Below are 13,809 nucleotides of genomic sequence, written 5' to 3'. Positions count from 1 at the left end.
CAGTATACCAGAAAGAGACAGTATGCCTTAAAGGGACAGTACGTCTCAAAGGGACAGGATGCCTTAAAGGGACATTATGCCTTAAAGGGACAGCATGCCTTAAAGGGACATTACACCTTAAAGGGACAGTAAGCCTTAAAGGGACAGTATGCCTTAAAGGGACAGTACGGATTATTTGAAGCTATACTAATTGAGCTACTTATCCTTGTTCGGTGTATTAAGATGGATTCCGGAGAAGCAGAAAGCAAAGCAATGTAGTGCTGCACCAAAATTATAATATAAGTTTACTTGTAGACTATATTTTTTAATATTTTCACCGCTTTATCTTGGAACTGCAGGTTTGTTTGTGTTGTTGTTGTTGTTGTGACTTTGGAACTTATCCCTGTAAAACACAGACAATGTAAAGCGGTGAAGATACTATAAATATAGCGTACACTTAAACCCATATGGACTTTTTCTTTTGGTCTCTCACATGTTTTAACTCCGCCTCCTGTGTGTATATATTTATTGTCATTAAAAAAAATTCTTCTTTTCATCGTGTACGCTAAAACAAAAAACAAAAAAACGTTTGCGAACAACTGCCGCTGCCATGCATTGACGTCCATGTAAAATCAGTGAATTGCGCGACAGCAGGTGGCGACACCTTGTGGCCAAAGAGGAGAAAAGCAGCTTGGAGTAGAAGAATGCGCCTCTTCTCAACTATACTTACCACCGCACCCTCCACAGCGTATAGCGTTAAATATATTTATATATTTATTTTAAAAGAAGCTGAAAGTTGCGTTTTTTTAATTGTTTTTTTTAGGTTAACTTTTCACCGGCTGAATATTGCCATGGCGACTATGGCAATATGGCCACATTTTAGGATACCTGCCTTTGGGCCTGGACCACTCGGGATAGATGATGCACGGTCCAACGGAAAAGCCTTTTGAGGACAGTTAAACCAAGTCAGCCAAGATGCTTCAAAGGTTTTATCTGGTTTTACACTTCAAGAGACAAAATGGCTGTTTTATGGCCAGTAAAAGTGCAAAAAATAAATCTATTTTTCTAACGCCAACCGTCGGATGATGAAGACTCTGCATCCTCGTCTTATTCATACCAACAAATCGACTTATTTTAGCATCCTGCTCAAAGTTAAATAAACATAAAATATCTGCAGGTTTCTCGGTGATCGGGATCCTGCCCTCGTCGAGACCATCTGTGAAGGAGGCGGAGCTTATTGTCAGGTCGTTTTATGAGTGTGTGTGTGCGTCAACGTACTAGCGGGGCCCTGAGGTCCGGGGTTGCCGGCGGGTCCGGGGTGTCCGGGGCTGCCGGGTCCTCCTTCGAAGCCGTAGCCCGGTATGCCTTGGTTGCCTTTCTCGCCCTTGGGGCCGGCGGTCCCGGGAAAACCGGGGGATCCGGAAAAACCTATATCGACGACGACATATTTGGGGTTGGAATCGAATCTGTACTTTAAATCTCAGAACCAAACCCCGGTTGCATCTCAGCTCCTACCGGTGCCAAAACCACCGACTCCTGGTCGGCCCGGGGGTCCCGCGTATCCTGGGAATCCCTGGTCGCCGGGGGCCCCGGGGAGGCCGTTGTGACCCAGGTTACCTGTCGGTCCTGCAGCCAATCAGAGAAGAGAGAGACACTCAACGACCTGTGATGGATCCGTGACGCTGTGAGACCGGGTGGTGCGGTACCTTGAACAGCTGTGTTCGACCCACTGACGTAGGCGGGGGGTCCGGGGGCCCCGGGGCCGCCGAGGTCTCCCTGACGGAGACAAAAGAAAACAACGTGAGCGGAGATTTGGCATCATAATAATGACTTACAGGGTATTTATTTTCACCACCAAGATAAGTTTTAATCTAATTTTCTTCAGCGTGGCAAAAAAATTATAATATTAAAGAGACACTGGCGCCATCGGCCGGTGAGAAAAGGGTATTGCAGGAATTGTTTACCCAATTAAACAACAACAATAAAAATATTATGAAAAAACACTGGCGCCATCTGCTGGTGAGAAAGGGGTATCGCAGGACCAAAGCCGTTTTATAGACAAAGTTTATTCTAAGCAGGTTTTAAGTGAGAAGTTGAGTAAAAGTAACAAAATAATAATAAAGGAGTTTCTAAGAGCTGAAAGAAAGTAATAACAGATTATTAGATATCATCTGCAGTTTGGTATGCAGCGTGGAGCTGGGGCACGGTGACACACTCAACGTCAACGGGCAGTGTGTGCAGAGACAAACACACACACACACACACACACACACACACACACACACACACACACTCGCGTTACCTTTGGTCCCGGGTATCCTGATTGCCCCGAGTAACCGGGAGAGCCCATCAGTCCCTGACGGGACAAAACAGAAACAACGGTTCAGTCCCACGATTATATTGTTGTTGTTGTTGTTTATTTGTTGACTTTGTAGTGTTATTCATCATTTAATGGCTCTGTGTTTGTGTGTGTGTGTGAGCTACTTGTCAATAAATACATTCATGTATTGCAAAGTAGTGAAATTATAAGATAGTACTATATCTATAAAAAATACATGCTTTAATGTTAATATATTGATGATAATAATAATAATAATAATAATAATAGAGTGCATTTTAGTGTTCATTTACTCAAATAAAACATGGAATGTGCCACTTGGTATTTATTGTATCGCTGCAGGACATAAAAATATTATTATAATATAAAAAAATAAATCATTTGAATTCAGTAAACCAGGATTAATTTAATCAATTAATTAATTAATTAATTATGAATTAATAATCAGAAATGAGTATTTCCTCTATAAATAGCTCATCTCAGTTCTTATAGTCCTTAGAATAAGTGTTATTAAACATCCCACCTGTTGTCCTGTAGATCCGGGGGGGCCGTTGAAACCAGGAAGACCCTGTGGGGGGAGGGGGGGGGAGACAACATCCACCACAGAAGAAGAAGAGGGAAAGGAAAGGTGAGACGCCGTGTTTGACCTCATGACTAAAGGCTAAAGGTCAGCTGCTCTTACTCTGGCCCCGGGGTATCCGGGGATGCCCTTCTCTCCAAATTCACCGGGATAGCCGAAAGGTCCCTGGAATTAAGAGAGGGGGGGGGGAAGAAGGGGGGATTTCACTCATTGAATTGTTGCATTAAAATGCATGTTTCTGGGAGAAGAAGAAGAAGAAGGAAGAAAAGGAGGAGAAAGAAGAAGAAGGAAAAGGAAAGAGGGGAAGAAGGAGGAAGAGTAGGGAGGGGAAGAAGAAGGAAGAGGAAGGAGGGGAAGAAGAAGGAGAAGAAGGAAAAGGAAGAGGAAGGAGGGAATGAAGGAGTAAGAAGAAGAAGAACAACAACATCAACAACAACAACAACAACTCACAGGTCTGCCAACCGGTCCGGTGAAGCCTCTGATGCCTCTCAGGCCCGGTTCCCCCTTAGAGACAAACATGAACATGAGGCGCCATGTTGGATTACACAACAACAACAACAACAACAAACACCCGGCTTATAATAGAATGTTTTCCTCATTTCTTTTTCCCACTTTTATGGCGAAACCCCACCACAAGTGTGTGCGTGTGTGTGTGTACATGTGTGTGCGTGTGTGTGTGTACATGTGTGTGTGTGTACATGTGTGTGTGTGTGTGTGTACATGTGTGTGTGTCCTTGCTGTGTTACCTTGTCTCCTTTGTAGATAGTGAGAGTTTGTTCACTTCGTAGCGACCCGTCTCCGGGGGTCCCGCTGGGTCCGGGAAGACCCACGTCGCCCTGGAATACACACAACACGCCGTTAGCCAATCAGGGGCAGGGGGCGGGGCATGAAGAGGAACCACATGATGAGGAACCCGTGAGGCTGCAACCCATCCATGTTTTAAACCAATCGAGTGCCTGACGACGGCCTCTGCAGACCGCCCTGCGTGTTAGCCACAGTTAGCTTAGCACGAGGCAGCGTAGCATGCTAGGCTAGGCCGTTGAACTTCAAGCTGAAAGAAACGTCCTAAAAATAGATTAAATTACATATTTTCGTCAAAAATAAATGCCACTCAGCAGGACGAGCTACTTCCTGCTGCGCTTTGTGCTAAGCTACGCTAACGCACACACCAGACTGTAACGAGCGTTTAAAAAGTGTGTGTGTGTGTGTGTGTGTGTGTGTGTACCTTGTCTCCTTTCTCTCCGACGTACCCGTCACTCTGGCTTCCCTAAAAGACACAACGGGGTTCAACTCAAACACTCGGAGGAAGAACAGCAACGACGTTTAATATCAAAACTGTATCTATTATAATGTAATAGAGTAAATCAGAGGACTCTATTGTTTACTCACCATTGGTCCTGGAGGCCCGGGTGGGCCAGGCGGGCCCTGCACACGGACCACAAGGCTCAGTTAGCAACACACGGACATCAAATATACTTTGATGGATTCAAATATCTCAGAGAATTTAAAAAGCTGGTAAAAATACAAAAATATAACTTTAGAACATGTTTGACGAATTATGTAATTACTACTAATTTAATAGAATATACTTTAAAAAAGTTAAAATCTTGAAATAAAATGCCCAAAAATATTTAACAAAAATATAAGATTATGCAATTATGTAATAATAGTAATTACTACTAATTTATCAGAAATTAAATCTGTATTTATATACTTTAAAAAAAGTTACAATCTTGAAATACAATGTCAAAAAAATATTTAACAAAAATATAAAACTATAATTTGATGAATAATAATTAAGTATGTTGTGGGATTCAATTTCAAATAATTTACTTTATTAGTTTATAATAGAAATAATGACTCGTGTTTAACTGATTAAATGAAGAAGACATTAAGAGGCGGAGTCAGAGGAAGGGAAATGGATAATGTAACATACGGAGAACCCCTCAGGACCATTCGAACCCGGAGACCCGGAAGGACCAGTCGGACCTGGGCTACCCTGCAGAGAGAAAACCAACCGGTCAGAACGTTCCATTTAAAGTTTATTTATTGCATTTAAAGTTTATTTATTTCATTTAAAGTTTATTTATTGATTATTTATTGATGCACGATGTAGGTAAATCTTACAGGTTGACCTCCTGCTCCTTGCGATCCTGGGTAACTCTAAAGAAAGGACACAAAATATTAAAAATAAATAAACAGATGAGCACGATCCTCGTTATTTATTTTTATTTTTATAAAAGTAAACTTGAAATCATTTGTATCAACACTTTTTAATTCAGAAGAACATATATACAATCATGCTGAGAATAAACCCTCTTTAGCACCACCTAGTGGCCACATCCAAGACTGCAGGCTCAGTGCTGACGAAGGAAAAGAGATTCCAAAACCTCGTCGTTTACCAAAAGGACAGAAGTCAAAGAAGAAGATGAAGATGAAGTAGAAGAAGAAGAAAAACAAGAACTAGAAGAAAAATATGAAGAAGAAGAGGAGGGAGAAGAAGAAGAAGAAAAACAAGAAGAAGAAGAAGAAGAGGAGGGAGAAGAAGAAGAAGAAAAACAAGAACAAGAAGAAGAACAAGAACAAGAAAAACAAGAAGAAGAAGAAGAAGAAGAAGAAGAAGAACAAGAACAAGAAGAAGAAGAAGAAGAACTGTGACTACAGATGAAAAATAGCCTCTTGGCACATTGACTGAAATGTTTTTATTAATCTGTCCGTTATGAAATAAACCCAAGAAAAAAAAGAAAAAAGAAGAAGAAGAAGAAGAAGTTACCGTGAGACCGTTTCCACGAGAGATGAATCGAGGTTCTCCCTTCTGACCCTTCGGCCCATAAGGACCCTGTTGGAGGAAAGATTTATAGATGGAGATCAATATCACAAACAAACAAAAGTATTTGAAGTAAAACAAGTTTTAAAAAGTAAAAAGGTAATAAAAAGTTAAAAAATTATAAAAAGTAAAAAAGGAATAAAAAGTATAAAAGGAATAAAAAAGGAATAAAAAGTAACAAATATTAAATAATAAAGTAATAAAAAGTAATAAACTAATAGAAAAGTAATGAAATGATAAAGGTAATAAACTAATAAAAAGAAGGAAAGCAAAGTAATACATTAATAATAACACCATTTAAAAAATATATATTTTTAAAAGTAATAATGTAATAAAAAGAGAAATAAAAATGTTTTTGTCCTCACGGCAAATCCCGGTAGTCCAGGCCCTCCGGTCCCGTATCCGGGCGCTCCGGTTTCTCCTCGGGTTCCGTTACACCCGTCCAGACCCACCGGTCCTCGTCCTCCGGCCTGACCGGGGTGACCCTGAAGAGACAGAGGGCGGACATCCTTTCATTTCTTTATCTTTAATTTAATGTAGCATGAAGGAGGCTACATTAAAATGTTTTATTCAAATATTTACACATCATAAAATGTACGGGGCACTGAGGCCATGATGTTGGAGCATAGGAGTAATACATTAATTAAAATTAAACAGCAGCGGATAATTAAATGACAATATAACATTTAAAAATTTAAATTGCATATCAATTATGTCTTCATAGGAGACATTATTGTTGTTGAAAATACTGTATTTAATGAACATATACTTAAAATGACTAATATTAAATTATATAAAAACATTCTAATGTTTGATTTGTAGTCTAGTAGTGTTGCAAATATATTTATTTTTACATAAAATTATTCTATATTGTAAACACTCATTTTCTTGCATTATATATATATTTGGGTCTATATATATATATATAATGCAAGAAAAATGGGTATATATATATATATATGGACCCAAATCCTTGATGATCCTGAGTATTTGAATTCATGTTGTGTATTTAAGTACTTACAGGTACTCCGTCAGTTCCTCGGAACCCGGGGACCCCCATTGGCCCCTGTGTGAGCAGACAGCATCATTAACGACCAGCTCAACAGCGACACCAGGTGGTGGAAACATGCAACTGCAATTACAATTGAAATCAATCGATATTTCCTCGCCCACCTTGTCTCCTTTGGAACCGGACGGTCCTTTCAGTCCATTGTGGCCCTTCTCTCCTTTGGGCCCGGAGGGGCCCAGACCCCCACGGGGGCCCTCGGGTCCACTCTGACCCACATCACCGAGGGTCCCCGGGCGACCCTGAGAGGAGAGGGAAGAACAGACAATCAGTAAATAAATCTAATATCAAAACAGATAAATAAGAATAATTTTCTTTATTATTATTTGCGGCTTCGTGGGATTCAATAAAATGACCGATGGGAGGCGTCTTTTATTTAAATAGACAAAAATCGGATAAAGAAGAGAAGAAAGCTCATATAATTAATTATTATATTATATATTGAATATTATATATTCAGTATATAAACATTTATTACATGAATCATAACACACCATCATTTAGTTCATTTCTAATACTTAAAAAATGTGATATCAACTATGTCTTCATAGGAGACGTTATTCTAGTTTGAAATACTGTATTTAATTAACATACACTAAAAATGACGAATACAAAATAATAATAAATATATTATTTGTATGTATTTTTCTTTTAGATGTTATTATTATGTTTATTTATTGCTTAAAGATGATAAAAAGGGGGGGGGGAGATTATAATACTGTTTTTGGAGCGGCGTGCGGGTTTAGAAATTAGCTTTTTAAAATATTAATTAACACTTTTATTTTTAGAATAACATTTTGGGGCCACAGATTTTCAGGGTCAATGCAAAGCAGAAGATTTGATTATCAAGATGCATATTCCTAAACTTTGTTTACTTTAAAGGAGTACAATAGAGTTAGGTAAAAACACACACACACACATAGAGGATGCCTACACCCTTCATTATGAAAAGGAAGGTAACACCTGGTCTCATTCATATATTACAGACACACAACTGTGATGCAACAAATCCAACAAAAGGTCAAATACCAAGATACAAACCATCTGTAGCGCTTGTTTTACCCTGCAGGGAGCACCAGCTGGGTGGAGTTAACAAATATAATGAATACCCTCTTGTGTAAAACTCTCCGTTTCATTCTGTACGGCACACGTTTTTAAATATACGACAGCTTTTGGGAAGAAAAGGAGATTAAAGTGACGTGTGGAGCTGCTGTAGCAATGCCAGGCTAGCTGTTCCCCTTCGTTTCCAGTCTTTATGCTAAGCTACGCTAACTTGACCCGCTGGCTCAGGCTTCATATCAGAAAATGGACGAAAACACGGGAGTGGTACCGATCTCCATCGTCCCGGAAGAGGGTGAAAAATATCAAAAGGGATTAAAACATATATAAATATGTTTTTACAATCAAGCAATGAGGGAAATTTAACTTTGAGATAAAAAAAACTCAAACTTCACATAAAGTTTAAACAATAAAGTAATAGTTTTGTGTATCGGGTGTTTAACGCCATGTACAAGTTTACGCCACAATGATCCTGAATCAGCTTTAGGGGGGCGGGGGGGCAGGTATCAGTAATGACAGGCTGTAACGATGTCTGGCTACGACACCTGGTTTCAAATACACGAGGGTTCCTACACTTTCTCTCACGCCTTCCTTCCTTCCTTCTCGTCCTCCATCTCGCTCGAGTCCCCGACCGTTCGGAGGAGTTTTGGGGGTTGCCTCCTTTTCTAGTCTCTGTTCTTCAGGGTCACAGGAGGGGAGGTGGGGGGGGGGTGACCTTCAAAGACTAGGCCGTCTGTTTGACAGTACGGGTTTTTTTTATTTTACAAAAGATAAATAAGCTGCTAACTATCTAATCTTCAGAGCGGTCCTCCGTGGTCGGGCGTCTCTGTTTATTCCCTAACATGGCATGGAACTCATGAAGTTAGTCGGCGGAGGAAGAAGATCACAGAGTGGAGATAAAAGTGAAAGGATGAAAGGGAACTAAAAAGAGAGAGAAGGGGGGGAACCAATGAAAAAAAAGAGTGGTGTTAAACCCTCAGATTTTAGCTGCAGCCTGAAAATGACCACTAGGTGGCGATCTACCGTCACACACTGGTCAGCAACACTCAGAGAAAACCTGCATGTGAGAATTAAATCATTTTTCATCTGCAGGAACAAACCATTTGAAGATGTGTTGTTACTCTATTTGTTTATCTCTTTGAAGATGTGTTGTTACTCTATTTGGCTGTTTTGTATCTCTTTGAAGATGTTTTGTTACTCTTTTTGATTGTTTTGTATCTCTTTGAAGATGTTTTGTTACTCTTTCTGGTTGTTTTGTATCTCTTTGAAGATGTTTTGTTTCTCTTTTTGGTTGTTTTGTATCTCTTTGAAGATGTTTTGTTACTCTTTTTGGTTGTTTTGTATCTATTTGAAGATGTTTTGTTACTCTTTTTGGTTGTTTTGTATCTCTTTGTAGTGGTTTTTTGTCTCCCTTTTAAATAATCTATGCTAATCCTTACAACTGCATCGAATCATAATCCTAAAAAAGTAAAGAATATCTTTCAGTTTGTCATTTTGACAATAGAAAGAACCAGAGATCTGGCACCATCTAGTGGTGAGGCTGCAGATTACAACCAAACTAAAACTTCTCCCCATGTTCCAGTTTGTCCATTCTGAGCAAAGATATACAAACATTCTCATTTTCAAGTGATTATACAGGAAACAAAGCATACTTTTAATATTATATTCCATTTCTGCTGCTATAGATCTCCTTAAAACGCTACATTCGTAATTGGTTACATTTGAGTTAACGCTCAAATAAAATATGTCTGGTTTGCACATATTGTACAAATACAGTATTTTTCCTCTTTAAAGACACAGAGTCACATTTGAGCCTCCGTCTCCCTCGCCAGTTGGCATCCCCGTCTGTTTTCACGGGTCTCGGCCCGCCGGGTCTCCGGCCCCGACCTTCCAGCCCCATCACCTTCCAGCAGACTGGTCAGTTTGTGGGCCCAAAGCCCCTCCAGCACAAAGGGCACAATGGGGCCCATTCTGGCCCGCTAAGCTGTCTGGACTTACCGCTCCCGTCGGGGCCGACCTCACTTCCTGGTCGGGGGGGCGGGGAGTGCTTGGGCCGACAGATTCTAGCCACTATGCGTGTGAAAAACAGCGCGCACGTGTGTGTGTGTGTGTGTGTTGTCCACCAACGCATGTACACCCACAAACCCCGCGAACACACACACCCTCGGGGCCCTCCGAGGGTTTATCGTGGACGCATTGTTGTGAGCTGCGAGAGGGGGGGGGAGATTTTAGCTGTCACACCGCATGCTTGCCGGCGACGGTGATGGGTGCAGCGCGGGGGATGGAGGGGGGGGGGGATGTTGGGTTTTTGGGTGCAAGTTTTACAGTTTGATCACCTAAGTACAGGTCGGGCAGAACCTCAAACGCCCCACGAAAGAAAAAGGGGCAACAAGAATGTGGTAAAAAAAACACTTAGCAGCTCCCACACTCAACTACACACACACACACACACACACACACACACACACACACACAAACACACACACACACACACACACGGGAGAAAGAGGGGGAATCCTCTCGAGGTGGGAAAGTTTAGGTTGCGATGTCCTTTTTTCCCACCGGCGAACCAAAACACCTCTCATCCTTATCTCAGACATGTCTGTCCTGCTCGGGATGAGAGAGAGAGAGAGAGAGAGAGAGAGAGAGGACTTGGAAAAGAAAGTCCCAGTAGGCCTCCCAGCATGCATCTCTCCAGACTCATTCCCACCCTTCCTCTGCACATCTGACTCATCTGTCTGTAGAAATTGGTCCGCCATTAAAAACAAACAACCTGTTGTCTCTTTTCCATCCAGATGCTTTCCCCTCCAATAAAAAAAATCCCATTAGCATTGAGGGGTGCGACACCCTCCCCCACCCCCCGTCCCACGGTGATGATGTCATGAATTCGGGACAGGGAGTGAGCTGCGGCACGAGGACGCAACCAAAGTGCGAACACTTTTGTTTTCTTCCTTTTTAAATGAAAAACATGACGAGCCCGAAACAAGTGAGGGAAAAAACAGTTTTGGGGGTTTCTCCAACGGAAGAAAAAACTAAAAAACATAAAATTCCCATGATGCTTTGCTCGAGATGAGCTGTTAAGGTAAAGCCATAAAAATAAACACAGGATTCTTCACTCCACGGCCCTAAAAACTTTAACTAATTGGTGCACTGGGGGGGCTCGTTTTGAACCTTTAAGACCGTTAAGAGTGACGTACAGATGTCACAGCTGAGGTCATGTGGATGAACACGATAACAAGATCTAATATGGCTGCACGCAATTTGTAAAGATCTCGTTGTTTCAACACGTAAAGTTACATTTTGGCTTTTAAAAAAGCACTTCTTTCAAAACTAGTATTTATTTGATAGATAGAGTAGCACAAATATGCAAAAAAGAGCCAAAAAAGGGACTAAAGGTGATGAATGCAGACGTCTGGTTATTGTGACATGAAGACATCCGCATATTTAATTAAAGGTAATTAATTCAAGTCACCTGTAAAATGTACTTCTGTTCCCTTTAATCTCAGGTAAACGCTTTTTATTGTATCGTTAAATAAAGGGCAAATATTGACCAACTTTACAGACAATCGGCATTTAATTAATCAAGTTAATCAAGATAATCAGATACAATTGGTTGTTGTGTATCTCTTTGAAGATGTTTTGTTACTCTTTTAGTTTTTGTGTATCTCTTTGAAGATGTTTTGTATCTCTATGAAGATGTTTTGTTACTCTCTTTGTTTGTTTTGTATCTATTTGAAGATGTTTTGTTACTCTTTTTGGTTGTTTTGTATCTCTTTGAAGATATTTTGTTACTCTTTTTGTTTGTTTTGTATCTCTTTGAAGATGTTTTGTTACTCTTTTTGTATTTTTGTATCTCTTTGAAGATGTTTTGTTAGTCTCTTTGTTTGTTTAGTATCTCTTTGAAGATGTTTTGTTACTCTTTGTTTGTTTTGTATCTCTTTGAAGATGTTTTGTTACTCTTTGTTTGTTTTGTATCTCTTTGAAGATTTAATGTTACTCTTTTTGGTTGTTTTGTATCTCTTTGAGAAGATGTTTTGTTAATCTTTTTGTTTGGTTTGTACGCTACTCCGACTTGTTTATAACCAAATATATATCGACCAAATTCAAAGACAATCGGCAACTATCTCTATGTAAAATTTCAGAAGTTAATCGAGCTAAATCCCCGGTAAGATAAAAAGGTGCAACGGTGTAATTAGAAGAGCATCAGTCAACCTCTAAGGATGAGAACTGCATTGATTGCACATTCTTTCTGCCTCTAGTGGTGACGGTTCTCCGCATGCGACCACCAGAACCTCGACCTGCAGAACGCCGGGTGTCACAAATACCAACTGGGCCCAGCCGTCATTTACAAACAAACGCTGAAGTGTGTTGACGCCAGAGACGTCTGAGAATGTGGAAGACAACAAAAAAAGATTTGATTCATCGGACGCGTTAAAAAATATGCGCTGAGTGAACCTCGTGGTTTGTGTGTGAAGACGAGCTCCAGCCAGCTGTGTTTAGATAGGATTTCAGATTCCTGCAGAGTTTGTTCAAATGTGCATATTTTCTGTATCAGTGTGTGTGTGTGTGTGTGTGTGTGTGTGTGAGTGTGTGTGAGTGTGGCAATCAGCAGCGTGGGACTTTTCCTCTACAAGTCCAGAGATAGAGAATACAGCAGCTGTATTTCCTCCTGATCCAATCAGAAGCCCCCCAACAGGTGAGGCCCCCCCGCATGGACGGATTATGAGCCCCCCGCCCCCCCCCCTATTTTGGATCACTCTGTAATTGTTTTGTGTCTCTTTTTGTTTGTTTTGTGTGTTTTCTTGTTTGTTTTGTGTCTCTTTATTAATGTTTTGTTACTCTTTTTGGTTGTTTTGTAACTATTTGAAGATGTTTTGTTACTTTTTGTTTCTTTAGTATCTCTTTGAAGATGTTTTGTAACTCTTTTTGTTTGTTTTGTATCTCTTTGAAGATGTTTTGTAACTATTTGAAGATGTTTTGTTACTTTTTGTTTCTTTAGTATCTCTTTGAAGATATTGTGTTTCTCTTTTAGGTTGTTCTGCATGTCTTTGTTGTTGTTTTGCTTCTTGTTTTTGGTAATGACCCCAATGTGACATGTTATCAGTAAGTTCAAACAGAAGCTCAGGCCTTTCAGGGCCCGGGACTCCTCCAGGAGACCTGTTCAGTAATCCCTCTTTGACCCTCCGTCTATACTTAGGGTCGCAGTCAAAAGCATCTTCATAAATTCACTTTTAATTGCGTAATAATCCTAAAATAGACATATGTGATTCCAGACAAACCACAAACACACACACACACACACACGATTGCAAATCCTAAAGTATTTTTATCCTTCTGAAAGGCGATGAGCATCTACATGTTTAACAGCTCTAAGTTTGAGCTTCAGTCATGAGCAGGTTGGGGCGAAGAAAATATAATAAATTATAGTTCGGATTTGTGTTAAATGTCTGTGTGTGTGAGTGTGTGTGTGGAAATGTCATAAATAACTGTGCCGTCATCATCACATCAAATCACAAGAGCCTATAAAATCGGTAATAACTAGTTTTGTGTGTGTGTGTGTGTGTGTGTGTGTCTGTGAGATCACCCAGAAGTGTCTAATTCCTGCTCTGTGCAGAGAAGACAGAGGAGGAACCAGTTCCACCTTCCCTCCGGCATTTCCACTTAAATCCCTTTTCTTCTACATTATGGAGTCTTTCTGTTGGCGGTAGTTCCTCAGGCGGCCATGTGGGGGCAGTAATGCGCACTGGGAACAGGAAGATATTTCTTCTTCTACTGTTGTCTGGTTCGTTGTAGTTTTGAGCTCAGCTCAACTAAACAGTGACGTGACTTCCTGTTTGCTTAGTTTTACCTTTTTAAACGAACATCTCAACCACAAATTGACTGATTTTAATCCTTGAATACAACTTTATTCTCCACGGAGGACGACAAAGACAAAAAAATCCATTTACTTTAATCCATTA

General features: G+C 40.3%; 1 protein-coding gene across 3 annotated transcripts in view; it reads right to left on the bottom strand.

The window, feature by feature from the left end:
- The window catches only part of col4a6 (collagen, type IV, alpha 6), a 95,684-nt gene that overhangs the window by 20,460 nt on the left and 61,415 nt on the right, over positions 1 to 13,809 (bottom strand). For all 3 annotated transcript variants that reach the window (XM_056442296.1, XM_056442295.1, XM_056442298.1), the window contains 16 exons: positions 6,898 to 7,032; positions 6,746 to 6,790; positions 6,090 to 6,209; positions 5,671 to 5,736; positions 5,025 to 5,060; positions 4,834 to 4,896; positions 4,287 to 4,322; positions 4,123 to 4,164; positions 3,644 to 3,733; positions 3,348 to 3,401; positions 3,000 to 3,062; positions 2,841 to 2,885; positions 2,282 to 2,335; positions 1,686 to 1,755; positions 1,495 to 1,605; positions 1,258 to 1,407 (listed from right to left, as the gene is read on the bottom strand). In XM_056442296.1, coding sequence (XP_056298271.1) covers positions 1,258 to 1,407; positions 1,495 to 1,605; positions 1,686 to 1,755; positions 2,282 to 2,335; positions 2,841 to 2,885; positions 3,000 to 3,062; positions 3,348 to 3,401; positions 3,644 to 3,733; positions 4,123 to 4,164; positions 4,287 to 4,322; positions 4,834 to 4,896; positions 5,025 to 5,060; positions 5,671 to 5,736; positions 6,090 to 6,209; positions 6,746 to 6,790; positions 6,898 to 7,032 — 1,180 coding nt within the window. The remainder of the gene's footprint in view (positions 1 to 1,257; positions 1,408 to 1,494; positions 1,606 to 1,685; positions 1,756 to 2,281; positions 2,336 to 2,840; positions 2,886 to 2,999; positions 3,063 to 3,347; positions 3,402 to 3,643; positions 3,734 to 4,122; positions 4,165 to 4,286; positions 4,323 to 4,833; positions 4,897 to 5,024; positions 5,061 to 5,670; positions 5,737 to 6,089; positions 6,210 to 6,745; positions 6,791 to 6,897; positions 7,033 to 13,809) is intronic.

Source organism: Pseudoliparis swirei, chromosome 21, assembly GCF_029220125.1.
Source record: "Pseudoliparis swirei isolate HS2019 ecotype Mariana Trench chromosome 21, NWPU_hadal_v1, whole genome shotgun sequence".
In the NCBI taxonomy this organism is placed as follows: Eukaryota; Metazoa; Chordata; class Actinopteri; order Perciformes; family Liparidae; genus Pseudoliparis; species Pseudoliparis swirei.
This window is presented reverse-complemented; position numbering and strand designations above follow the sequence as displayed.